Raw genomic sequence first — 26,335 nt, forward strand, 5'->3', positions numbered from 1 at the left:
CTATGCAAGTATATGGTTCCCTTGCATTTTGTTGAATGTCATTTCTTCGACAAGCGCAGGGGTGTGTGGCTTAATGTCACTGGTATGGATAGCCGTGTGGTAGAAATGTCAATGTCGTGTAATATCGAGACAGGAAAGCAGGACTGGAGGGTGAGAGCATGTGTATACGAGTTAGCGTTTGAGTCGGTGATGAGTGAGGGGTAGGTGTTGTATTATGTGAGTTTGTATATTTTAGGATTAAGGTCAGGGTTAAGTTAGGGGATTTGATACAGTATTTGTGTGTGTTTGTGAATATTTGTGTGTCCAAGTGTGTCTTGTGTAGTGTCATGGTTATGGGATGATTTTTATGAAGGAAAGGTGTATGTATGGTTCGGGTTGAGGGAAGGGGCAGTATCAGGGTTAGGTCAGCACCCATTATTAAGATTTATTTAGCAGTGGGTTCTAACCCCAATCCTAATGCTGCCACTTCCCTCAACCCTAACCCTACACCTTTCCTTCATTAAAAAAAAAAAAAAAAACTACTCTTAACACTGCCACTAGTCAGATGAATTTGAGACTAGTGTTATGGGGGGAGGGTTAATATTAATATCTGGACAGGAAATGGTTTTCCTTTCTTGATATTATGTTATGTGATATTTGTTGTTTTCTGTATTGTGTATGTTTGAACGTTTTTGTTTTGTCTTCAACGTTAATGTCGTACACAATAGAAAAAAAAAATATTTTATATATATATATATATATATATATATATATATATATATATATATATATATATATATATATATATATTTTTTATACCCGTGTATGTATTGTTATAGGCGTGTGTGTGTGTATATATATGTATATATATATATATATATATATATATATATATATATGTATATATATATATATATATGTCTGCACATACAAGTGCACAAAATGTGTGTCTTTATACACTCACATTTGTGTGTGTTCACATACGTTATAACGTTAAAGTTCTTACTGGAGAAGCAGGCTCCTGGCATTTTTAATTTCCCAAGTCTTTTGGGTTTCTAGAGAATGGACCTCATTCCTAAGTCAAAATGTGATTAAAGTTCATGCAATTACTATTGTTTCAATCTTTGATGTTAGCCAGCACCTACAGTGTGCCCAGTAATCACTCCTGCAATTCGTACAGTCACATGTATTGGTAACATATCTAAGTGCAATTGTAAATTCTTTTTTTTATAAGACCCATTCTTTCTACTACTATTGGAAATGTCTGGATATCCTCCTTCCACACTGCCCTCATTTCTGCCTGCAAATCCTGGTATTTTATGACTTTGTGTCTCTCTGTACATAAGACACTATAGTCACTGGGTGTAGTCATTTCAGTGATCAGTACTACTTTTGTCTTCTTTTCATGGACTACTGTGTCTGGTTTTCTTGCATCTGTATTTTGAACTGTTGGTAACTGGTGATCCCATGTAATATCTTATCATTTTCTCTAATACCTTGTGGCTCATGTTTCCAGAGTTTTTCAGCTACTTCAATATTGTAGTGTTTGCACAATCCACAGTTCCACAGCCTTGCCACATAATTATGATTTTCAGTATGCAGGTCCTTCTGCCAATAGTATATCACAGCCAGCAACAAGATGTGCGACTGTTTGCAATTCTGTTTTAGAAAACCTACGTTTGTCTTTTTTCTCCCACATGTTCAATGGACTTTGTCAACCAACGTGTATGTAATTCCCTATCTTGGGCCACCAGTAATAACCTTTCGTCTTTTGGTTTAAATTCACTTCTCCTTAACCGTTCTTACTTTCAATCATTATCAACGTGAGGTTGTTCCAAGAATTTTCTATACTTGGAACTATATTTATGCATTTTCCATATTTCTTGCCTTCTCACTTGATCCTTCACCTTATATTTTTTCTTTTGTTTTTTTGGCACATTCAGTTGCTGCCTGATTTTTATCTACATATGGTTTAATTTCCATTACCACTTGACACTGATATGCTTTTGCTAAACTAAGCAGGGAAGTCATCTTAGACTTATTCTCCTCATGCTTCAAGACTTTCACTACGTTTAGGTCTTATGAGGTCCGCAGATATGTATGCAGTCCCACGATTGCAGATCTATACATGTAATCGATTTTGAGGAGGCCCATACTTCCTTCCAGATGGGAAATATATGTCTTGGTATGCACTGATTTTTAGAAAACATTTGAACATGAAGCATCCTTGTTTTCTTGTCCAACACCTTTTGAGGCCAGTCGATCACTCCAAAACTATAAGTTAGGACAGGAAGAGCAAATTGGTTTATAGGTTGAACATTTTTCCTAGATGTCAACACTGTTTTCAGTATTACTTTCAGTCATCTAAAATATTCCTTACTAAGTTTTATTCGCATTTGTTCATGCTTTATTGTTGATCCTTCATCAGTTCCCAAATATTTATACACTCCCTCTTGCTCAAGTTCTTTTTCATTTTCTTCTAAACTGAGGGCACATTCCTTGTTCTTAATTTCCTGTGGGCATTCTGTAGAATGTTTCCGAGCGTTTTCCTGTGCCGCATTCCCTTCAGTTTCATCTTGTGTCATCCATTGCTCTTTCATATGGGAACTCAATGGCCTATCACTCCACAACACTGACTGTGTCAGAGTTGCCATGGTTTCCTATACCTTCCCTTGCTGTGCTGTCCAACGGAACATTTGTACTGGTTAACTATGGAAGGCTCCAAAGTATCTTCATATGGCATCTGAGCAGATGCAGACGCTACACTGATTTTCCTTAATTTGGGGATCCGTTGCTTTATCCTGCTGTGATGTTGTTGGAGTTAGATTTTCTACACTAAATCCTTCACTTGACAGGTAATCCATAACCTCGGGTTCTATTTCTTTAACTTCTCTACATTACAAATCTCTTTTCTGCTTTTTGTTTTCTTATTTTTTTGTTGCAAAATTTTCCATGTCCAGATGCCTTTGCCTGCATTTCTCTTCAAGTATCTTTGGTGCTGCTCTTTTTCTGTTGATTATTTTTGCTTTCTTCTTTGCATAAACATTGCAGCATATTAAATATTTTTCTTTCCCGTGCCCATATTTCTTCTTCAGATTTCTCCTATTCCTTCTGTTTCCAATTTGGGGACTTGTTATTCCATCCTGCTGTGATATAACCTGTGTTGGACTTTCTACACTAAATCCTTCAAATCACAGGTATTCCATAACTTCAACTTCTACTTTACTATTCTTCTGTTCTGCATTCTCTCTTTGTGATCTTATTTTTTTATTGTGAAATTCTCTATATCAGGATGCATTTGCCTATATTTTGCTTTGAATATCTTTGGGGCTGCATTTTTTCTGTTGGTTTAATTTGTCTTTCTCCTTTGCATAAATATTACACCAGTTTAGATCTCTTTCTTTCCCATGTCCATATTTCTTTTCCTGTGTGGCATCTCGCAGTTGTATATATTCCTAATTTCCTATAAAAAATGTTATGCAGAAAGACCAAGGTACATTTTGGCTGTCCCCACAGTGACCCATATAAATCTTAACCTCAGCTAAGATGATTTTGACCCAAGTGCTACGTGTGTGCCATTCCTATGGAAAGGATGACTTGTTTACATATAAGTGTGTTATCTGTCATGGTAATTCCTGTAATTTTATCAGAACACCTAGGGAGATCTTGGAGGTGATTGAGTCTGCTTCCATTAGGCTTATAGGTTGTGTGGAGGAGTTTCTCCATTTGTACAGAGAAGTAGCTCCTTCCTCTCTATCTATGAATCTGCAGGTTTTTGGCCTATTTCAGGTATGTGTTTGTTCTTGGTTTTATCTTTTACACAGTAATATAGTGCATGTTTCTGTTGTCTTGGTTTATCAGTCTTTTATGGAGGATAAACTCTGTGGCCCTGTACATGTTGGTGAAGCAGTTCCTGTGTGGATTTTCCCCCGTTGCCAAAATCCAGTGAAAAAGAATCTCTTCATTTGGACTTTATTTCACAGTTGGTATGTTGTCATATTTACCCTTGGAATTTGGCTGTCTCTGTGTACTGATGCCTGTGCCCTTGAAGGTGATCTTCCGGATAGCTATTATGTCCAATAAGTGGATGTCCAAGCTGCAGACTGTTAAATAACAGGGAGAACCATCTCTCTTGCTTCATAAAAAATCCCTGATTTCTCTCAAACGTTTTGCTGACTGTGTCAGTCATACATCTCTCGTCCTTTTTCTGGGGAGCTTTAGACATGAGAGCACAAGCTATATTCCTTTAAGCACCTCCAGTTGTCATGCTTCTTCTGAGGGTTCATGGACGCACAAATCCTGGTTGTCTCTGTCTCTCTTCTTCGGGTAAATAGGATGTTGCAGCTGTTAAGTAAACATTTTCCAAAGTAAGGCAGAGCAGATATATCAGTACTTGCTGTACTGGCTGATCTTATGGTGAGCAGTGTGCAACATTTTAAACCACCCTTTATTTCTGACTGTTAAGGTGTAGTTCATTGCCAAATGCAAGTATTAGTAACTTCCCCAGGTGTCATCTTCAGCTGAAAGACTTTTTAAAGATCATTTAGTTTGCTGAGTGTTTAGATGTGTTATTTCTCACCAGGCTGTATAGTCCACTTTTAGCATTTGTCTGTTAGTAAGAGTTAGATCACTTGTACAAAATATTTACTGAAAAAAATAGATGTTTTTCAGTTTGTCTTGGAGGCTGGTTATACTAATTGCAGTAGCTTACAGGCAGAGTGAATGTAATTAATTTGATAAACTAGGAAGAACAGCTGAAGCTAGGTTAAGAAGGGAGGTGATGATTAATGATAAGCAGTATGGTTTCATGCCGGGAAAGAGCACTACAGATGTGATGTTTGCTCTGAGAGTGTTGATGGAGAAGTACAGAGAAGGTCAGAAGGAGTTGCATTGTGTCTTTGTGGACTTAGAGAAAACATATGACAGGGTGCCTAGAGAGGAGTTGTGGTATTGCATGAGGAAGTCGGGAGTGTCAGAGAAGTATGGCAAGAGTGGTACAGGATATGTACGAGGGTAGTGTGACAGCAGTGAGGTCTGTGGTGGGAGTGACAGATGCGTTTAAGGTGGAGGTGGGATTACATCAAGGATCAGCTCTGAGCCCTTTCTTATTTGCACTATTCACTAAAAGAATCACAGGCCTAAAGTAGATGCCCTACACTGACCGCCTTAAAAAACTACTCAGAGGCGATCTCTGCTTAACATACAAAGCCTTGTCAAACCCAGAGCTATTGGATATGCTACACTTAAATCCCAATCCGTTAGAGCCACACGCTCCAGGGATCTAAACCTTGTCATCACAATAAACAAGACATGCTGGAGGGATAGTTTCCTGACCCAGAGACTCTCCAGACTCTGGAATAGACTGCCCATACATGTCAATCAGAGCGCCTGTTTGGCCCTCTTCAAAAGGAACTTTGACGATTGGATGGGAGAAAGGAAATTCACCCCGGGGATCACGCCAGTCACCCTGCTAGACAGGGGTCCAGGGAAGTAAATAGTGTGGGAAGAAATAGCCAGAGAATTGTTATGGCTAGGCTTGTATAGGCCCTAGGGCCGATAGCCTAGTACCAACCTATGATGAACAGGTTGACAGACGAGATCAGACAGGATTCCCCGTGCACTATGATGTTTGCAGATGACATTGTGATCTGTAGTGAGAGTAGGGAACAGGTGGAGGAGACCCTGGAGAGGTGGAGATATGCTCTAGAGAGAAGAGGAATGAAGGTCAGCAGGATTAAGACAGAATATGTGTGTGTGAATGAGAGGGAGGATAGAGGAATGGTGAGGATGCAGGGAGTAGAGGTGGCGAAGGTGGATGAGTTTAAATACTTGGGATCAACAGTTCAGAATAATGTTGAGTGTGGAAGAGAGGTGAAGAAGAGAGTACAGGCAGGATGGAGTGGATGGAGAAGAGTGTCAGGATTGATTTGTGACAGACTAGTACCAGTAAGAGTGAAAGGGAAGGTCTACAAGAGGGTAGTGAAGACCAGCTATGTTATATGGGTTGGAGACAGTGGCATTGACAAAAAGGCAGGAGTCCGAGCTGGATGTGGCAGAGTTAAAGATGTTAAGATTTGCACTGGGTGTGAAGAGGGTGGACAGGATTAGGATTAAGTATATTAGAGGGTCAGCCCAGGTTGGAAGGTTTGGAGACAAAGCCAGGGAGGCAAGATTACATGAGTTTGGACATGTGCTGAGGAGGGATGCAGAGTATATTGGGAAAAAAATGCCAAGGATGAAGCTGCCAGGTAACAGGGAAAGAGGAAGGCTTATGATAAGGTTCATGGATGTGGTGAGAGAGGACATGCAATTAGTTGGTGTGACAGAGTAAGATGCAGAGGACAGGAAGAAATGGAAACAGATGATCTGCTGTGACGACCCTAACGGGAGCAGCCAAAAGAAGAAGGAAGAGCAGCTGTCTGTGTTTAGTGGAAGTTGCCTGGAAATCGCATAATAGATACTTTTGTACAGGCATCAAGGTCCTGTGAAATCACATGACTGGTAGGACTTGGTTCCAGGGTGGGTAGGGCACTTGCTTCTGGTTTTCAATTTTGTCACTCCTTGATTTTTAGTTGGATTTGGCTTATTTTTGCCATCTGGTTGTTGTGCCCCAAGCTGATGTTAGAGCTGTGGTTGGTATGGTCCCTTCTAGTCATATCACAACAGTAGCACTGCTTACTTGGGATTGGCTCCAACTGAGGCTGCCCAAATCTGAAGCAGAGATGAATAAATGACCCAGGGTGACATAGAAGTAAGCTTGTCACTGTATTGTTTAAAAAGCAAAGTGTATTGTCAGTTGGTTCCTGGCAAAATCACGGCTCCTCCTTTGCATGTTGTTGGTTTAAATGATTTTTTTTAAGTATAGAGCATTCTCATGCCTGCACTAGCTCTGAATAAGAAAGTTAAGCTCAGGAGTTGGCTGAGTAATGTGTGGTGACTAGCCTAAGACATTACTTTGGACAAGGGTTTCACAGATAGGGTGACCAGATCTCATGGAGAGAATGAAACAAATGTGAAAAGTACGTGTATTTAACATTTTTGACTTTTAATGTGCTGTTTCTATAGGTTTAGCACAAGTGATTGTAGATCACCTAGTTAAAAGCCAATAAATCTCATCCTTGACTACCAATGAGCCATATGCATGGGAACCTCTTGAGATCAATTCATGACCATACACAATAAAGCATCCAGTGACAGAATAGCAACATAGTTTCTCTGAAGCAGGCGCAATTACAACAACAAAGAAAATGTTTTCATTAGGGGTCAGTTCCCTTGTGCCTCCTACACCCTCTGCAGTTTTTTAACTGCAAGACTGCGCAACCATGAAGAAAAGGGAACCGCTGATTAAATGCAATAGCAACTATTTCCCCTTGGCTATTGTTGCATGATCTCCAACTTAGCAAGCTAATGATAAATGAAATGTTGCTGTCCAGTGATTGGAATTTGCGATTGGGCAGCAGTCATCAAGAAGGTGGTTAGCAGGTTGGACCTGATGTTGCATTTTCTCATCAGATCTGCATTTGGTTGCCTTTCCATTTTTGTGCTAGAATTATACATTTAGCATATTGGCCTCTTAAGATGTTTCTGTGTTAAGAAGAGACTGCATCAGAAGAACTGCAGGCAGATGTATGCATTTGTTTACAGACTGGTGATTTTGCTGTTCTTTAAACTGTTTGTGTATGATTTTTTTGGTGGGGTGCTGCTGTTGTAGGCTGACTCTTTGTTGGAAGAATTACATAGTGGCTTTGCATCGACCCTGAGGTACTGTGCAAAGCATACTCTTCTTTTTGTGGATGCCAAAGTGATTTTTGTTTTGGTAGGGTGATCTTAAGTGCTCTTCCATATTATGAAGGAAGCTCATTGTGACAGCCAAAGACCATTACTCTATAGCATCAATGCATGTTTTGCTCTTCATGGAAGGCCCTTGTCTTCATTTAAAGTGTTCAATTATTTTCTGCCTCTGTGGTGTAGTGAGATAAAGCAATGGCCCAGATGACCAGAGTTGGAATAGTGGTTCATATAATGAGTCAGCAGCAAACACTGGCTTGTCCATTCTTGGAGATGGGAATGGTGGTTTTGGTTGGCTGATTGCTGGCATGCAGATGGAAGCTTGCACAACATTAGGATGTCCAGGATGGAGGATACGAGATTGGTAGGCCTTTACTGATGATGATGACCTTCATGTATGTGTGAGTGAGAACACACACATGCATGAGGAGGGCATAGAATACTAGCCATAATGCAAGTGTTCATTTCGGCCATCAGGAACAGGGTAGGAGCCACTATCTTTTGTTGACAGGATATGTATGAGGGCACACAACACCTCCGTGACTGCTTGGATGATGCCCCTCTGGTTAGCTGTTGCCTCCATGATGAGGTAACCACTACAGGAGATGGGCTTAAAACAGGCAGGGAAGCTCAATGGTCAGCAAAGATGGAAGCAAAAAGCCAACATGAAAAAAGTGTTTAAGGCATAATTTAAAATAAGTGCTCAACTGTTGCTAACAGTGACCCCGATGGGTCAAAAAAAAATTATTTTTGTGATTCAGGAGAGTGTGCCAGGTGAATAAGTACTTCACTATATTTAATTATATCAGTTCATCACTATCTCTCTCTTTGTCTCCTGCTTTTAGGTAGTATGTGGATATGGTGCCCCAGATACCCTACCATTCCGTTCTGTTAAAGATGGAGAGTTGTATTTTGTGGAGGATCGAGAAGTAAACTTGGTGGAGCTGGCTTTGGCAACCAACATTCCAAAAGGCTGTGCAGAGACCGTAGTGCGAGGTAAGAATGCTTATTATTCATTTCTGCTGTAGGTGACAGACTAGCACTTAGTGTGTGTGGATATCACCGTGTAAGGTAAATGCATTTTAAGTTGGGACTCTGCTAATATCTCTGACTATCAAATCAAGAGGCTGTACTTTTTTTTTTCCCACTTGATGCTCTTGAAATCGAAAATGACACACTAACAAGCTCATAATATTTTCGAATTTTCGATGTGTTATTTGCTTACATTTGTTAACTAGGAGGTTTTGATTGCCCATGGCTTACTTTTGGAGAATGCCCTCACAAAGAAGCTCCTCACAGGAGGTGAGACCAGCCTGTGTGGAGAAAGAAATATTCAATCAAGTGCAAAGAAAAATCTGTGCTTTTAAATATTGCTTATGTGCTAGAGTTTTACACTTAGCATGCTGATGTTAAAAAAAAAATAAATAAAAAAATAAAAAAAAAATATACATATATATATATATATATATATATATATATATATATATTTTTATAAATTCATAATAGAGAATATTTTGTACAGTTACTTTTTCTTGTAAGTAGCCTCATCCTGACATAGAAATGTTTATTTTATATATATATATATATATATATATATATATATATATATATATATATATACACACACACATATATACACATATGTATGTTTGTGTGTCTGTATGTATATATATATATGTGTATATATATATATATATATATATATATGTGTGTATATATATATATATATATCTATAAATAAAATAAACATTTCTATGTCAGGATGAGGCTACTTGCTAAGAAAAAGTAACTGTACAAAATATTCTCTATTAAGTGGGAATTTTATATTTGAAAACGGAATATGTATACATTTACAGCATTAAAGAACTAACATCTATAGCCTATAGATTGCTCAAACATCCTTTGTAGAGAGTAATGGATAAAAGAACTGGAGTGGGATCTTTAGAAAAGTGTAGAAGAAAATTACATTAAAATGTGAATTGTAGGAACAATACATGCAGTTTAATGTTTCAGAGGAGGAATGAGGTTTAAGGTTAGGTAGGAATTGAGTGAGCTGTGTAATGCTTGTCTGATAATGATTGTATAGAAGATTATAAGTGCTGTATAATGTTTGTAACTGAGAATATGTTAATATGTATTTTTTTTTTCATTTGTGTAAATGTATGATTACCCCGTCATAAGTGATGCTTCAATAAATATAATTAAAAAGAAATCCTTTAAAATACATCGTGATGAAACTAGCTACAGGCATTTGGTCTCCATTTCATTGTTCAGGCTTTCCTGACTACCTAGATGGTGCAGTGAGTGTCATCCAGCTGTAGCTGAGGGCATTGCTTCTGGTTTAGATCACCTAAGCGTGTCAAAATTCTCACACTCATGTCAGAGGTGAGTGAAGTTGGTAGTAGAATGTCTGATTAAGTGGAAGGCCTTCTCGATGAAGAGCTTTTGCATCTGGATCAAGAGGCAAGCTGTGCTGCTCCAGTGAGTTAGCATGCAAGTGCTTGATCTGGGTGTCTGATATTCTGCTTTGAGGGTGCATTTGTCTGTCAGTTCTTCCCATCTAGATGTAATGGAGGGTAGGATGGTCCAGCATGAACTAGTCTACTAGTTCCTTAAAGCATTCTACGTCTTCATTAGAACACCTAATCTCCTTGTAACATGAATGGAATAATTCACATTCATGCCTAGCCCTGCATTAGAGCTTGGGGTTTCAGTGGCCTTGAAGTTCATCTGTTGAAAGATTGTTTTCTTGATGGCCATTACATCAGTTTCCAAAATCTTAAAATTGGAGACTTTTGTTTATATGGGGCTATGTTTGATTTCACAAAGGACTGGATGCCATTTAGGACTGATAGCAAATTTCCTCAAGCACATTATGTCATATTTGTATGTAAACTGGTCTATTCATCTCTGTATCCTCTTTCCAAAGAGAGCATGGGAAGAAATATCCCCCCCACTCTGGACCCTTAACACCAGCTCAGATTTTGCCTGAAGTGAGTGAATTTTGGAAGGAGCAGTTTGTCTTTCTTGCTCTAGGATTCCAGGGTCTCGCAACTATTTAGTGAATACTTTTTTAAGTGCATTGCTAACTGCAATGTCTTTTGCCGTCAAGCAGGAGTCATTCATTAGGAAGTGCTTCTTATTTCCTTTGCAAGTATTTGTGTTGCATCCATTTACCGGTCAGTTTAGACCTTCATTTGGGGTTTCTGTTTAAAACTGTGACTCAAGGAGCTGTTTTAATACTTTGTTTTGCATAAGGACTCAGCCTTCTGAGATTTCATCACATCTGTTTTATTTCATGGATACCAGAGTTTTCCTGTTATTGTCTTGCATTTGCACTAAAACCGTTCTTCTTTTTCAGCTAGGGAAAACCTCCAACTGCATAGCCCTCATCTCAGGTGTTCAGAGTGTACCCATGCCTGCTCAGGGTCTCTTTTGAGCAGTATTCCCAGAATTGGAAAAAGACCACAGCTCATTGTGAAGAATTATTCTGGAGCTCATGCTGTACACGGAAGTTGAATCCATTTATATCTAGACTGTACTTTTTTCCTCATGCACAGTTCTTTCCCTGCCACTGAGATGATGTTCCATGTCCTTAAAGGTAGTTTCCATTGCCATTGTTAAGTTTGCCTGAAGCTCTTTCAACCAGGAGTGCCATCAAACTGCAGACCAGTATAGTTTCATAGGTTATAAATCAGATGTAGCCAACTACTTGAAGTGGGTTGTCAGCAGGGTCACAGGAAAACTGCAGAAAAATAGTACCAAAACTGGAAAAATTTGAAGGACGATGATGGTGTATGAATACAAATATAAAACCAAATGTAAATGCATATTTGTAGATTAAGTACCACTGTTAACTTCTGTGGAAGGGCTTTGAACAGATATATGGAAGAGTCCCCTACCCCTACACCATGCATACTTGCAGACATTCATATGCCACTATATTATTTGGTTTCTGGAGGGGAAGAACTTGCACCTAGATATGTACAAGTTCCCCCTTCCACAGATACCAATTAAGTAGTAATATGCACCAGTGGCATAGAGGCTAAATTCCTGATTACAGACCAAGTGACTTGAGTTCAGTTAGTGACTCAAGTCCATAGATTAGATTATAGATTAGTACTGGCTAACTGCCCTTTTGGGCCATTTTAAACCTAGCCAGTTACCCCATGTGAGGATCAAACCATGCACCTTGTGTCTGCAAGGTAAAAACCTTAACCATTATGCCAACCTCCCAAAATGACTGAGGATGAGGGGGAAAGATGGATATTTCCATCCTGAGATGGAAGGAATCATAGTCCCAGCTGGCTTATGCTACTGCTCTGTGTTACACAGGTAGAAGCCTGTCAGTATGTGGAGAGCCAGTGCAAGGAGGATGTTGTTGTGAGTGCCCAAGACAATGACTGTAGCCCTTGTGTGTGCACATTGAGGTGAATGCATGCACGGGACAAAAAAATGGTCCTTACATTGATTGAAGTTTAGTTTTCATGTCATCACTACGGAAGACGTTAGGCCATCCATAGTAAAACACTGTCATAACAGGGATGCAAGCAATGGTGCTAACAGCTCTCATGCAGGCAGGGGGGAAATTGTACAAGGGGGAAAAAATGCTAATACACAAAATCACTACCACCAAAAAAATAAATAATAAACAATGTGAAGCAGTGATTCAATAACTAATTAATATGCATTATAAAATAACATCCAGGATTCGAGTGCATGTTGCCACCAATGCTATTTGGTCAACATTGCAGTGCCTAGTAGCTCAACAACAATATACTGTGAGTCAAAGACATGATAAAGCTGCATGGAGATGCATCTCTTTAGTGGGTTATCTCAAGTCTGAATCGAACATTGTATGCTTACAGACAACATTTCTAGAGTTCCTCCTACCAACCCATGCAGTGCTTTTACACAGGCATGTACAAATGCTTACACACACACACACACACACACACACACACACACACACACACACACACACAAAAATCACACCTGCACTCATGCCCCTGCAAATACATAAAGTACCACATAAATGCTCACACAGATGCTCACACAATGGCTTCATAGTAGGACTGAATGGGAGTCTACTATCAAACAACTGTAAACACTCTTTGTTTGTTTTACTGCTTCGCTTCCTGTGTAATAAAGTAAAGTGATTCATCCCTCTACCAAGCTATTATGATGCTGACCAAAAAATTCCAGGGAAGCTAATTAGCCCCAGGACCGCTGCATTTGCATGTGGCTTTTCTAGTGAGGCAGATGTTCATCTATGGATTGGAGTCATTTTACTGCAGTGGCACTGTATATGGCATTGAGCAGGCCTGCCCAAAATAGGTTTGTGCAGTGTGATATAGGTTTCTGAATCCCAGTCACCATTTTTTTTAAACAAAAATTAATAAAACAAGTCATTAAATATGTAATTAATCTTCGGGTGAATATAACATATTTTCTAAAAACTGAAAGCATTCAGCTTTTAATTAACATTGTACTGTAAATATATCAAATTCAACTGTTTAACATTAAATATATAAACAAATAAAACTCTTCAGTTAACTTCACTTAACTTGTCAGATGGTAATAAACTCCACATCTATTTTTTGACCAACTTCAAGAGTCATTGTCGTCGCCATTGTCTCTTTCGTTTCTATAGCAGGCAAGTCAGAAAGAAACCAGTACTGCTTTTTTAGCAGTTCTGATAGTAAAATAGCACACTTTTGTTAGAGCAAAAACAACTTGGCTTTAATTAGGTCTGCTTAGCTGGCTGATGCCGTTTTACAAGAAGCTCCTGTTTTCAACAAGGTTGTCTTTCCCTTACACAGCCAATTTGTTTCTTCCAGTAAGGCAGTGTGTATGCAAGCACAACTACTGACATAATTGTGAGCATATAAAATAGTTATATAAGGCACAAGTTGGCTCAGTGAATTTTGAGAGCAAAAGGATTCTTGCTCTGCAAAGAATGCACTTTTTACTTGCCATCCATGAATAACACGTTGAGTAACACTTGCGTTTACTGTATTCTTTCACAGTTATGCTAAAACTGTGAATCACAGTGGCTTTTCTCATCAACACCAGGGAAGAGGGGAGGGAAATACCACTGACAAGAAAACAGTTTGCATGATGCTGTGATTGAGTTCTGACACTTATGTTACCCCTCGTCTGTGCTGACATCTTGGCTGCCTTCGACTTGGGCTTCTACCCAAATGTACTAGACTACAGTCTCCTTGGAACTGTGGCCTCTGGGGTGGAGAGCCCAGGGTTGGGGTTGACTTTCAGAGTGTTGGAAGCTGTCCCAGCCCCCTAGGTGCCTCTGCTTCGGTCAGCTTGGCTCTGTTCTCGGCGTCCAGTCCAGCTGGGTCAGTGGTTTGTACAGGGGTTTCCCCTCTAGGTTCTCAGATCCAGAGAGTCCTCTTGGCAGATGGCTTTGGCTCGGGTTTCTTCAGGTCATCCCTTTGTTCTTCTGCATCTCAAGGCCATGGTGACCATGGACATTTCCTTCCTGGGGTGAGATTGGCAGTACGAAGGGAAGACAGACCGAGTTACCTGATTCTAATAAGAGACCTGTCTGCACATCAGTGTTTTGGAGATGAGAGCATTCCTTCTAGCATTCTAGGCCTTTCAAGTCTGCCTTTCCAAAGGTGTGATGGCCTTACAGTCCGAAAACACTGAGATGGTGTAGTATTTGAACAAGCAAGTGGAAACCCTGTCTTACCTACTGTGTTGAGAGGCTGTGAGGGTGTGGCAGTGGGAGATGTCCTTGTAACATTTTTAGATGGCAGTGCACAATCCCTTCATCACATCTGAGCAAAAGCATCTTGATGTTTTATGAGTGGTCTCTCAACCCAGCAGCAGTGCCAGGTGTTTTCAGCCACTGATGCTGCTGTTAATCAATGATACGCTGTTTAAATTGTATACATTTTCTTACTAATTGTATACCTCTGTTTATTATGTTTTTTGTGTAATGTAATTTTGCTGGAGCTTTTCTGCCCAGCTCCCCTCTGAAAAGGGGGTAGCTTTCTTCCCTGTCAGACTATCATGATAAACAAATGCAATAAATAATAAATTAATGTGACTCAACATTATAAAATAGATTAATAAGTAGACTTCCTTCTGATGCATGAAAAATTAGTTTGTCTGTTAATTGCTAAGGAGCTCCATGCTGTATTCCCAAGTTACATTAGTATGTAGCTTTAAGGCTGATGAGTTAAGCTTTCTTAAGAGATCTCCGTATCATGTGTCACACAGTTCTTCAAGAGAATTCATTTAAAATGTAAATCTCATGGAGGTAAAACCACATTGGATGTGCCTCTGTATTTATGACATGATATAACACGGTTGGTGTCAGAGTAGAGAAAATATTTGCCAGAAAAGGACTACATCTCCAAAAATGTAGAAATATACTTGATCTTAAGAGTTTGTGTTTGGAACTACAAAAATATACCTCTCCGTAGACATATTGTTCAGCTGCCTCCTCCTGGAATTCATTCAGTGGAGTGTAATTTGGCTGAAAGCCCAGAGCATTTGATCTGGAAATTAGGGTAATTCCTCAGTGCAAGGAGATTAGTTTGAAGAGGTGAGAATATTGTAGTCGTTTATGTTGTTGGGAAGAAACTTTAAAGGTATTTAATACTTTTGTTTTTCATAAAGAAGACAAAATAATAGCATGTGAAAAAAGTGCGTTCATATTTTTGTGCAGAAAGAACTTGCTCTTTACCAGGGTTTTCTTTACAACAGTTCAAGGCCCTACAAAGTCTGTGATACTTGTATTATTGAGCTACAGAGCAGACAAAGACGGTACATTTTGGTCAGCTGTTTGCTTCTCTTAGAATAAGCTATAGTGTAAGAAAATGCAGTCTTTTAAGAAAAACAGACTCAACCTTATCAAAACATATGGATGCGTACAGAGCAAGTGCAACGACTACTACATAGTTAAATTATTTAACTGACAAAAAAATTAGTTAAATAAAAAGGAGACTAGGTCTGCGGGCATTGAGGTATAAACCCCATATGAGACAAGTTCAGTTATTAGCTACAGTGCCTAACAGTGCTTGGGGAGAGGGCCAGAGCTGGCTGCATATAATTACAAGTCTTCAAAGAAGGTGTCTGAACATGCAGCCTGGAAGCAGGTGTGTGGTGCATATGTGGTGGTAGCCTTCATTGATCGAGTTCACAGGAGCTTGTACTAGTGTTGGGGAAGGCATGGTGCCCCCTTTGGTGACACAGTTCATGCCATACCTCACCTCGTGTCACCCAAGGGATTAGGATATATAGGACTGCTCTAATAACTAGGATGCCGATGTGGGCACAGTTAATCCTTGTGGCTTCTTAAATAACTACCCTTCTAGAGCAAGGTTCTGGAGGTTATCTCCACCATGAGAAATCTAATGGGCTCAAGTTCATTGGTGGTGGGGGCTTTATGGTCTTCATGTACAGGATGGACAAAAAAAAGTGCATCTTGTATAGTAAGGGAAAAACGAAAAACACAGAATGTGTTGCTAAAAGAGAGAACCATCTTAGAATCCAAGATAGACAGCAGACTTTTCTTTTCATATTAATTCAAGATTGTTGTAATTAAGGCTGTAAGAATGAGAGCAGTGAATGTCCTGTATTTTATCAATTATGCAGAATCCTCACTAAAAAAGGACATTTTTCTAAGATGTGTTGAAAAGAATTTGTGTGTTGGAACAGAAATATGAAAATTACCTGATTGTTGGTACTTTAACAGTGAAAATATATGATTGTGAAATTTGAAACTGCATGTTGCATGAGGCGGGAATGCAAGTTATTGTTGGAAAAAGTGCTGATAATTAACTGACAGAATGTGGAATTTAAACTACATACAGGTGTGTGGATTACAGTATTTTAGCACAAAGTTTTAAACAGCTGGGATTAGAACAAAATGCGAGCCAGAGCTGTGCATATATTGTTAACCTATTGCAGACATTGTGTAAGATGGTTAGGTCAAAAACCGCTGAAATACGAATATAAAAATCTAATATAGACTCCTTTTTCAAATTGTAACATTTAAAGAAGCAAATTTTGGTAATAATCTGGGTTGTAAGACATTAAGAATGGTAAAACAAATTCACGGTATGAAAGCAGACAGCTTGTGCTCAAAACGATTTGTGTTATCACAGAGACATTGTAGGTGCTTTGCAAAGCAATAGCAATGATATCTTGCATGACTGTCCACAGCGGAGTAGCAGTGGTATCCAGAAGGCTGTACTGAGTTGGTTACAGGTTTAGGGATTTTGCTGGGAGAATATCACTCATTAGGTAAAATCTAATGCAGTGCCAGTGATTCATGCTAACAGGAAAATACTTGTGGCTGTCGAGAGTAAAGTTGAATGAAGGAAGCCATGTATCTCATATGCATGGATTACTACTCCAGGTTCACTGAAATAACCAAAATGTATATACAGCAAGTACTGTTGTGATTAGTTCCACCCCCTACAACCTCTGCAACCTCTCCTAGTTAACTCCCTCACTCCAAAAATGTATATACAACAAGTACTCTTATGATTAATTCCACCCCCCTGCAACCTCTCCTAGTTAGCTCTCTCACTCCAAAAATGTATACACAAGTAGTACCCTTATAGGTTCATAGGTGTGTACTAGGCTAATGGCCCTGGAGCCTTTACAAGCCTAGCTCATAGAATTACCCTGGCATCATGCCACCTGACCTTTAGTTCCCAGTGCCTCTGTCGAGTAAAACCACTGGAGTGATCCCCGGGGTGAATTTCCTATTTCCTATTCACTCAAGATTTCTCTTGAAGAGGGCCAGTGAGGTGCTCTGCTTGACACGTATGGGAAGTCTATTCCATAGCATGGGCAGTCTCTTGGTTATGAACCTGTCCCTCCAGCATGTTTTGTTGATTGTGGTAATGAGGTTGAGGTCGCTGGAGCGTGTGGTGTGGAGGGATTGGGATTTCTTTAGATGTAGCATTTCTAACAGGTCTGTGTCAGACATGGCCTTGTAAGTCAAGCAGAGATTGCCTCTAAGTAGGTGATATGAGACAGAGACTAGGGAGTTTTTTAAATCTGTCCATATAGGACAAATGTTTAAGACCTAGGATCCTCTTTGTGAGGTACTTTTGCGGCCTCTCCAGTTGTTGCAGGTGTTTAGTGAGGTACATGCCAAATGGGGCATTGTACTAAATGATTGGCCTAATGAGGGAAGAGTAGAGGGAGACAATGACCTCTTACTTCCTGGATGCAAAACCCTTAGTAATGAGATGTGCCACATAGAAGGACTTTCTGACCACAGTGGCAATGTGGTGGTCAAAAGAGAGGTTGCTGTCAACCTATGTTCCCAGATCTCTTATAATGCCTTCTGTGTGCATTGGGCTACCGTCGATGTGGTAATTCATGGGAACTGAGTTTTTCCCAAAGTGGATGATGCCACATTTTTTGACATTGAGCTTAAGGTCGTAGTTCTGACAGCAGTCGTTGGTCTCAGTGAGGCCTTTCTGTAGGATGTCATCACTTGGGGAGTTAATAATTGCTCCCAACTTGCAATCATCTGCAAACTTTGTCAGCCAGAGTCCCTTTGTGTTGGCCTGGACTTTAGAGAAGTAGATACAAAACAGGAGAGGATCCAGGACCGAACTCTGTGGGACTTCACTCATGACTTGTCGGCACTCTGACTTGGAGTAGGCTACTTTCACACTGTGGGTTCTACCTGTGAGCCAGTTTGCAACCCACTTAGTGATATAGGGTTGATGCCTAGCTTAGTGAGTTTTTCTATTATTCCTGAATGGGGAATAGTATCAAAGACCTTGGCCAGATCAAGGTAGGCTGTATGAACCACCCTGCCTTCATCCACAGCTGTAGTGACTGACTCAAAGAAGTTGACCAAGTTGAGAAGGCATGATCTACCCTTCACAAAACCAAACTGTGTGGGATCCAGAATTTGGAGATTCCCTATATCCTTGTTTATTAGGGCCATGATGCGTTCCATAGCTTTGCATATCAGACTTGTCAGGCTAATGGAGTGATAGGTCCCAGGGTCTGTAGTCGTTCTTCCTTTGTGGAGAGGGATGACTGTAGCAGTGCTCCATTCGGTAGGGACAAAGCCTGAGGTGAGGCTGTGATTGAACAGGGCACACAGGTGAGGTGCCAGTTCACTCTGTAGTCCATGTAGAACACAGCCTGGGATATTGTCAGGTCCCGTAGAAGCTGTATTCTTGGCCTTGGACAGTGCTGTTTTAACCTGTACAACAGTAATACTGGGTGCCTGGCAATCTGCTGGTATTGTGACTGGTCCTTTTGGGGGGTAAAGCTGGCACTGAATCTGTCGGCCAGTATATTGGCAATATCTGTTGGCTCAGTTTAGGAGGTACTATTGTGCAGTAGCTCAGAGCAAATCTGGGTATTGCCGTGGAGATTCTTTTCATAACTATACAAAGTCTTATGGTTGTCCTTACTATCTGCTGCAATTCTGTTTTCAGAGCTAGCTTTAGAGGATTTGATGAGGGATCTCAACTTTTTGTTGAGGGCTGATAAAGGGAATTTTTCCAGTCTTGGGACTTCACCTTATTCTGCATCAGTTTCCTCCATCTGTTGTAGAGTTTGTTTATGGCAGGGGACCACCAGATTGGCTTCCTTTTTTTGGAGGAAGAGCGTCTTGGTTTTATTGGGTATGGCAAGATCCATGCATTTGTGTACGTGTTTGTACAGTGCATTGGTGTGTAATTCGGCAGTCATGCAAATATTCTCCATTTGCATGGGTGTCGTGAGGTTAGCCACCTCTGTTTTTAGGAGCCCAAAGTTAGCTTTAGAGAAGTTTTTCACGGTTACCTTTGCAGGGGGTGGGGGGTGGGAGGGATGCAGATTTCCAAGGTGATTAGTTTGTGGTCGGATCTCACCAGGGAGGAGTGACTGTTGGTATAGAGCAATGGTCGCCCATGTCAGTAATGACCAGGTCAAGGATGTTGCTACCTCTAATGGTGGTAAGAACAAGCTGGTCCAGGGCATTGGAATTCATGAATTCCAGCAAACGTTGGGCAAGTGTATTGGTACATGAGTAGTTTTCCCTGTTAATGGAGGGGTAGTTGAAGTCGCCCAGTATGAGAGTGTTAGGTTGGACCCTAATATTTTCCAGGGTTCTTAGGAATGTGGAGTGCGAGTCTTGGGACATGGTTGGGGAGCTATAGCAGGCTACAACCTGAATCGCTGTCTTACTCAATATTAGCTGCACCTGAAGTATCTCAGATGCGTTATGTTGGGCTACCAGTCTGGAGGTGTGCGCATCCTTTATGAATATGGGAACACCACCACCTTTGGAGCTTCTGTCTAAGTTCTGGGGTCAAAAGGTGTGGATGAGTTATAGCCTGGTAGTGCAGGGGTGCTTTTTGCTGTCTTGGGCCAGGTCTCTGTTACTGCACAAATGTCAATGTTCTCCATTTTAAGGAGTGCTTCAGGTGAGTGCATTTTGAGATTTAGACTTCTAATAAAGAGAAAAAGATGTAGACTTATAGCATTTAGCAGTATGACCCACAGATTGCATTTGTTTGTAGCTGTTGTGGTGGTAATTTAGTCTTTGGAACACCACCTAAAAAAGGCAGTATAGGGGTGGCAATTGCTCTAGCCAGTATCCGGAAGCCCAGGGGTGACAGATGCAGGCCATCTCTGGCAAAGCACCGAGGTCTGTCAATCATGTCATCCCAGGCAGACAGATACTGGATCCCCTTAGAATGACACCAGAAACTTAGCCAGTTGTTGAAATCAATCATTTTCTGCTTGTACTGTGGTATCATTCTGGGTGATGGTAGGATGCTGCTCAGAGTTAGGGTCATACCCGCCTGGTTACATAATCCAAGAGCTCCTCCATGTCTCTTCATGTAGTCCAGGGAGGTACGTGTCAAGTCATTCACACCCACATGTACAATGACAGAGTCATATTTGTACCTGTTGTTGAGGGACCTGAGTGCATGAGTTATGTGGTGGATCCTGGCGCCTGAAAGGCAGCTGACTGTTACTTTTCTTATTCAACCTAGTGAGTGGGACATCAGTATGCCTCACTATTGAGTCGCCTATGACCAGTCTGTTGGGCATGCTGTTTTGCCTCAGGGGCTTTGGTTGAGTGGTACACTGTTTAGGAGAGTTATGTGTCTCTTGATTAGTGTTGTGTTGTGGTGGTTGAGTGCATTTTTGCCTTGGTGGTCTCTGCTGTTTGGGTAGATTTTTATTGAGAGTCTCTGTGAAGGTGGGTGTGTGGTTTGTGTTTTTATGTGAAGGCAGTGCAGGTGTGTGTTCTGGAAGACTGTGTGTTCCATTCCATGTGGTGTGGTGCAAGTGTTGACCTTCTCCTCCTGACCAGCTATTCCGGTATTGGCTGGAGAGCGCGTGGCTTTCAGTTTGGATATATAAGTGCATCTCTTGCAAGTCTGAGTGTTGAGAAGTAAGAGGAGAAGGTTGTCGGTGTACATGAGACTGTTGCTATATTGCCTCAGGATGCCCATGTTCACCAGGTTAATAGGAGAAAGCACAGGGAACTGACCTTTAGACATGCCTGGAGGGCTGGGCATTAATAATAAGTACTGGAGTTGTTTCCTTGTACAACGTTTAGTGCTGATAGCACTTTTGTGTGCTACAATAGTTGTTACAAGAAGTCTGGTAAAGTGCTAGACTAATAAGCTAGTAAAAGTGCAGGAGAGGAGAGAACTAGCAGATCTAAGGGAAAAATTGAAGAGCAGACTTTGGCACCGCCCTGAAGCTTACAAACAGTCCTACTAACATCCAGTGACATAGAAGGCTCTTTACAACATATCATGAATGCCATAACTCTATTGGGAAAAATCTCAGGGCTCAATTTTAATCAAAATAAAACCAAAACACTTTTAATCAATAAGAAAATAAATAGCAATTTACAAAAATACAATACATTCAACTGGGAAAACGATAAGATAGATAATCTAGGAATAAGTATTAAGAATAAATGGAATGAGACTATTAAATTTAACTTTACTAAACTGGTAGGTATAGTCAGTGACTTGACTAAAAAGTGGAACAAAATGTTTTTCACCATGGAAGACAGACTTACATTAATAAAAATGATTATTTTGCTCAAGATTTTATTTTACATACAATCATTGATTTTACCTCCTCCTAAGAAATTCTTTAAACAAATAGATTCCCTATTACTAACTTTTCTATGGTTCCCAATGAAACCAAAATAGCCAATAAATGGCATGTTGGAGCCTGGGACAGTAATGGGATTGGCTTTCCCAACATAGAATTATATTCCAAATCTGTTATTAACATAATACACTGGATTTCAGCCATATACACCTCTAGCTGGAAACAACTTCATGAAATACATATAACTTCCTCTGAGATAACTTCCTCTGAGAACTCAAGAAACCCAGTTTAAGGAAACCTTTGGAATTAACAAAATATTTTGGATACTCCGTGAATATTGCTTATATAATAAGAAATTTAGCCACTTCTCACATGGTATAAATCAAATATTTTATATTTTCAAAAATATAATCTACAACAATTATAGTCTAAAGAACACATTTTTCATTACATTTCCCATAGCTTATACACCAGATTGCGTAGATATCTTCAATATCAATAAGATGCTGAATCTTAGAGAATAATTTAAAGTTTTGGCACCAGTTTATAAACAATAAGAACATCTAACCAATGAACTTTCTCTTAGCCAGATATAATGTCTGTCAAGATAATTGGCTCTGTATTCAATCTTTAAGACAGTTTGTTGAAAATAAATTGAGAGCATCAATAAATCTGGAAACTGATATTATACCAAGATTGATACAACTATTCATATGGTGTAGTTCAATGAACATTGGAAATAAATTAAGCATATCACCTGTATATAAAATCCTACGAGAAGACTTGGTTACTTTTAACCAAGCTTTTTGGAATTACTCCATAAAGATTAATGGTGAACCTTTATCTAATGATAATAAGAAACAGTTATTAAGTTCAATAAAAAACACTTCATCATCTTTATATTGGAGACTATATACCTGGAAATTTATTCATAGAAGGTTTTGCACTCCACACAGAATTGACCTTATAACCAAGAGTAATGAAAGCAAATGGTGGAGGTGTGGTGATATTCTTGAAGCCAACTGGGTTCATATGTTCATCGAATGTAGAACTCTCACACAATATTGGAGTGATTTTAGACATTTCGCAAAAGCCCCGTGGTCTCATAACTGTCAAATTAATATCTCTTTGATATTATTCAATGTCCCTACCCCAAGTGTAATTGCTAGACATCAATTACCTGTTCTTTGGTTAATTCTAGCTATTGCTCGAAAAATAATTACATTGAACTGGAAAAATAAGCAAGTTCTTATGCTTAGTGAGTTTATTTCAATAGCAAAATCTGTATGTAAAAAGAAATGCAAACAATTTGTCAGATCATCAAATGTAACACACAAAAGACTAGCTTGCCAAAAATTGGAGAGATTGTTAGATAAATATTGATTATCTTTCTTGGATAAAACAAATGTTTATCATGGATGTTTGTATATAGTGTAAATATTTAGTATGTTTTATATTGTTTATTTTTAATACTTTGTCCATGTTTATTAACAAAATTTAATAAAAATGTTTTTGGAAAAAAAAGTGCCAAAAAAGCACACTCGGTCAGAACACAGGGAGATTATAACAAAGTTTATTTTTTTAATGAATTCCAACCCCCTATAACTTCTGCAACCTTGCCTAGTTAACTCCCTTATTCCAAATACCCCAAACTAAACTGCACTGTCCCATCATTCCTTCTCCTTTCTTGCAGTCAAACTCTGGCAGTCCCACCCCCTCACATAAAAGAAGTCTCTTTTTTTCCTCAGAGCACAACTCAAAAGCACCTCCATCAAAAGGCTGACTGCAAGTGTTTTTCCACTGGGCACATAACTCCCTCCTCACCTGCATCACTGTTCTCACCAGCTGCTTCCCTCTCATATTTACTACTAAAACAAATTCAAATTTGTTTTTCTATTCTGTTAATATTTACATACTGTTTCAGTTGTTTTTTGGATTATCTGTGTTCTGAATACCTTGTGTTTGAGAATTTATTATATATATATATATATATATATATATATATATATATATATAATGTATATATATATATATATATATATATATATATGTGTGTGTGTGTGTGTGTGTGTGTATATGTGTATATATATATATATATATATATATATATATATATATATATATGTGTGTGTGTGTGTGTGTGTGTGTGTATACAATGTTGTTGTTTGTCTTTTGGCTTTTCCCGGTTAGGGGTCGCCACAGCGGAACTCCGGTCCGCTAGTGATTGACAGTTGATTTTTATGGAGTCGAGTTGCCAGCCCGACACCCAACCTTCAACGAAGACACACCCATTCAACGCATGTCTTTCGAATGCCCACTTGACCGTGGGGAGGACATGCAGACTCCACACAGAAGGCACTCCCAATCCAAGCCGAGAATCGAACAGGAGAGCCTCTTGCTGTGAGGCATCAACGCTACCGCTGCACCACCGTGGAATTCCATATATGTGTGTATGCTATATATATATATATATATATATATATATATATATATATATATCTATCTATATATATATATATATATATATATATATATATATATATATAATTTTTTTAATTTCTTTACTTGGGCTGTACTTGCAAATGGTCTGTTGTGATCAGTGTACTACCCTGCTAAGTAAATAAATAAATAAATGCTTGAAAGAGGGGGTTCCTAATGTTCTCCTGGCTGTGATTTGCAGTACATAAGTCAGGAATTTGGGAGATTTGTGCATGGGTAAGAATTCAAAAATGTCATGTCCACATTCTCAATGATGTGGTTAAGCAGCCAGAATTATCAAAACATTGAAGGGTCAAACTTTGAGGATTGTCACTTTTCAATTTTAAATGCAGGAGTACTCCATTATTCGGGACAGTTATAGCCAACCTACCTGGTGACGGAGAGAAGACTGAAAAACAGATTGCCTAAGTTATCTACATTACTATTGTCTGAGAATCAGCATAAAGCAAAATAAATGCTGGAATAATATCAGCAGAGACAGAAATATTACTATGATAAAAAACTGCACAAAACTACCAGACTTGCAGGACAGAGACAAAATAAGAATCCAAAGGTCATGGCAAAGTCTGCAAACTGACATTAATGTAGTTGGAAAAGCAGGCAAAGCTGGAAAGTTGAGTAAATGAACTGTCCGACTTTTGTACAAGACACAGTTCTAAAGTCATAGTTTCAGGAAAAAACAAAAGTTATTTTGGATACTATGAAAAATGAACTAAGCAGGCATTGCTGAGACGCTCTTCAGGCTGTTTCTCCAAATGAAGACCGGGGTTAGTCACTTCAGCTGTGGCTTTTTAGGTCCATCAGTAGACGGGAAAGCCACTCTTGTCAGGCTGGGAAAAGAAATGGGGAAGGTTCCCCTGTTGTGTCAGAATGCTGTGCCCATCCCTGGGGAAGCTGAGACTACTGTTAATAACACAGTTGCCTATTTTCCTGTCAAAAAGAAACAGAAAATCAAGCCTTTATCTCCTCAGTTACTTTTGGATAGGAGTAGTTTACTGGGTCTGGCCCTGAGTTTAATTCAGGTTATTAATTCTTGTAAAATAGTTTCTGGTAGAATAAACAGAGAATCTGATGTTGTCAATCTTCATTCATTTTTGACTGTTGGGTTTCGGTTCCATCCTCAGTACCAGGTCGGCTGTTATATCAAGCTCATGCTAGCCAGAAACTCTCAAGCTAAGGCTACCCATAGTGCTGGTCTTCCCTTCCCCTCAGATCTCGTTTGCTGCATAGAATTTCGGATGCTTCAGCCGTGCTCTCAGCTAAGTGCTAACCTTTTATATAAATATATTTACAAATTTTGGTCTGTTTAGCTCTAAACTTGTTACTTCATTTTTTCTTGTTATTGCTATAATTTTTGGAGTGTGAGTGCTGTTTCTTTCCCTTTTACCTTATTGATAATACGTGTCTTATCATTGATATAGGCCCTTCCCTCTTACCTCTGGTAATTCTTTAAATACCATCATTGGTATTCCCTTCTTCCCCTGCCTTACCCCTTGTGGGTATTTCCTTCAACTGCCATTGCTGGTACAGTCTTTCCTTATTTTTTTTTTTTTTTTACTCCCCTTTTCTCTTACTTCTTGTGTGTTTTTTGCGAGTTGGTTTGTGTCTGTTTGCGTGCCTTGTTCTTTAAAATTTGAAAAATGTCTGAAAAGCATAAAGGAACTACTGTTTTTGTGTGTGTATTGTTTGGGGGTGCCACATTTAGATATTCAGCTGCCTTGTGAGCTCTGCAAGGGTTTCAGCGCTTGAACCCTTGCAGAGAGGTGAAACAAATTGATCCTCAAAGGGAAGTTAAAATGCCTTTTTAATGAGGCTTTTTCTGAGGCAGAGACATCTGTCTCCCAAAAGAGAGTCTAGAAAGAGGAGCCACTCCGTTCCGGTGTCTCCTAAATCTCAAGAGGCTAAATCTTCTAAGGTCCAAGTCTCCACTCATACCTCAGAACAGAGTCCCAAGATTCCGAAACTGACACCTGCTACCATTTCGGCA

General features: G+C 39.5%; 1 protein-coding gene across 2 annotated transcripts in view; it reads left to right on the forward strand.

Moving 5' to 3' along the window:
• The window catches only part of TAF6L (TATA-box binding protein associated factor 6 like), a gene marked incomplete in the record, with an annotated part of 985,055 nt that overhangs the window by 180,633 nt on the left and 778,087 nt on the right, over nt 1-26,335 (forward strand). For both annotated transcript variants that reach the window (XM_044057070.1, XM_044057071.1), the window contains 1 exon segment: nt 8,613-8,763. In XM_044057070.1, coding sequence (XP_043913005.1) covers nt 8,613-8,763 — 151 coding nt within the window.

The sequence above is a fragment of the Protopterus annectens genome, chromosome 15.part0, assembly GCF_019279795.1.
Source record: "Protopterus annectens isolate FY-2018-M chromosome 15.part0, PAN1.0, whole genome shotgun sequence".
Classification (NCBI taxonomy): Eukaryota; Metazoa; Chordata; order Ceratodontiformes; family Protopteridae; genus Protopterus; species Protopterus annectens.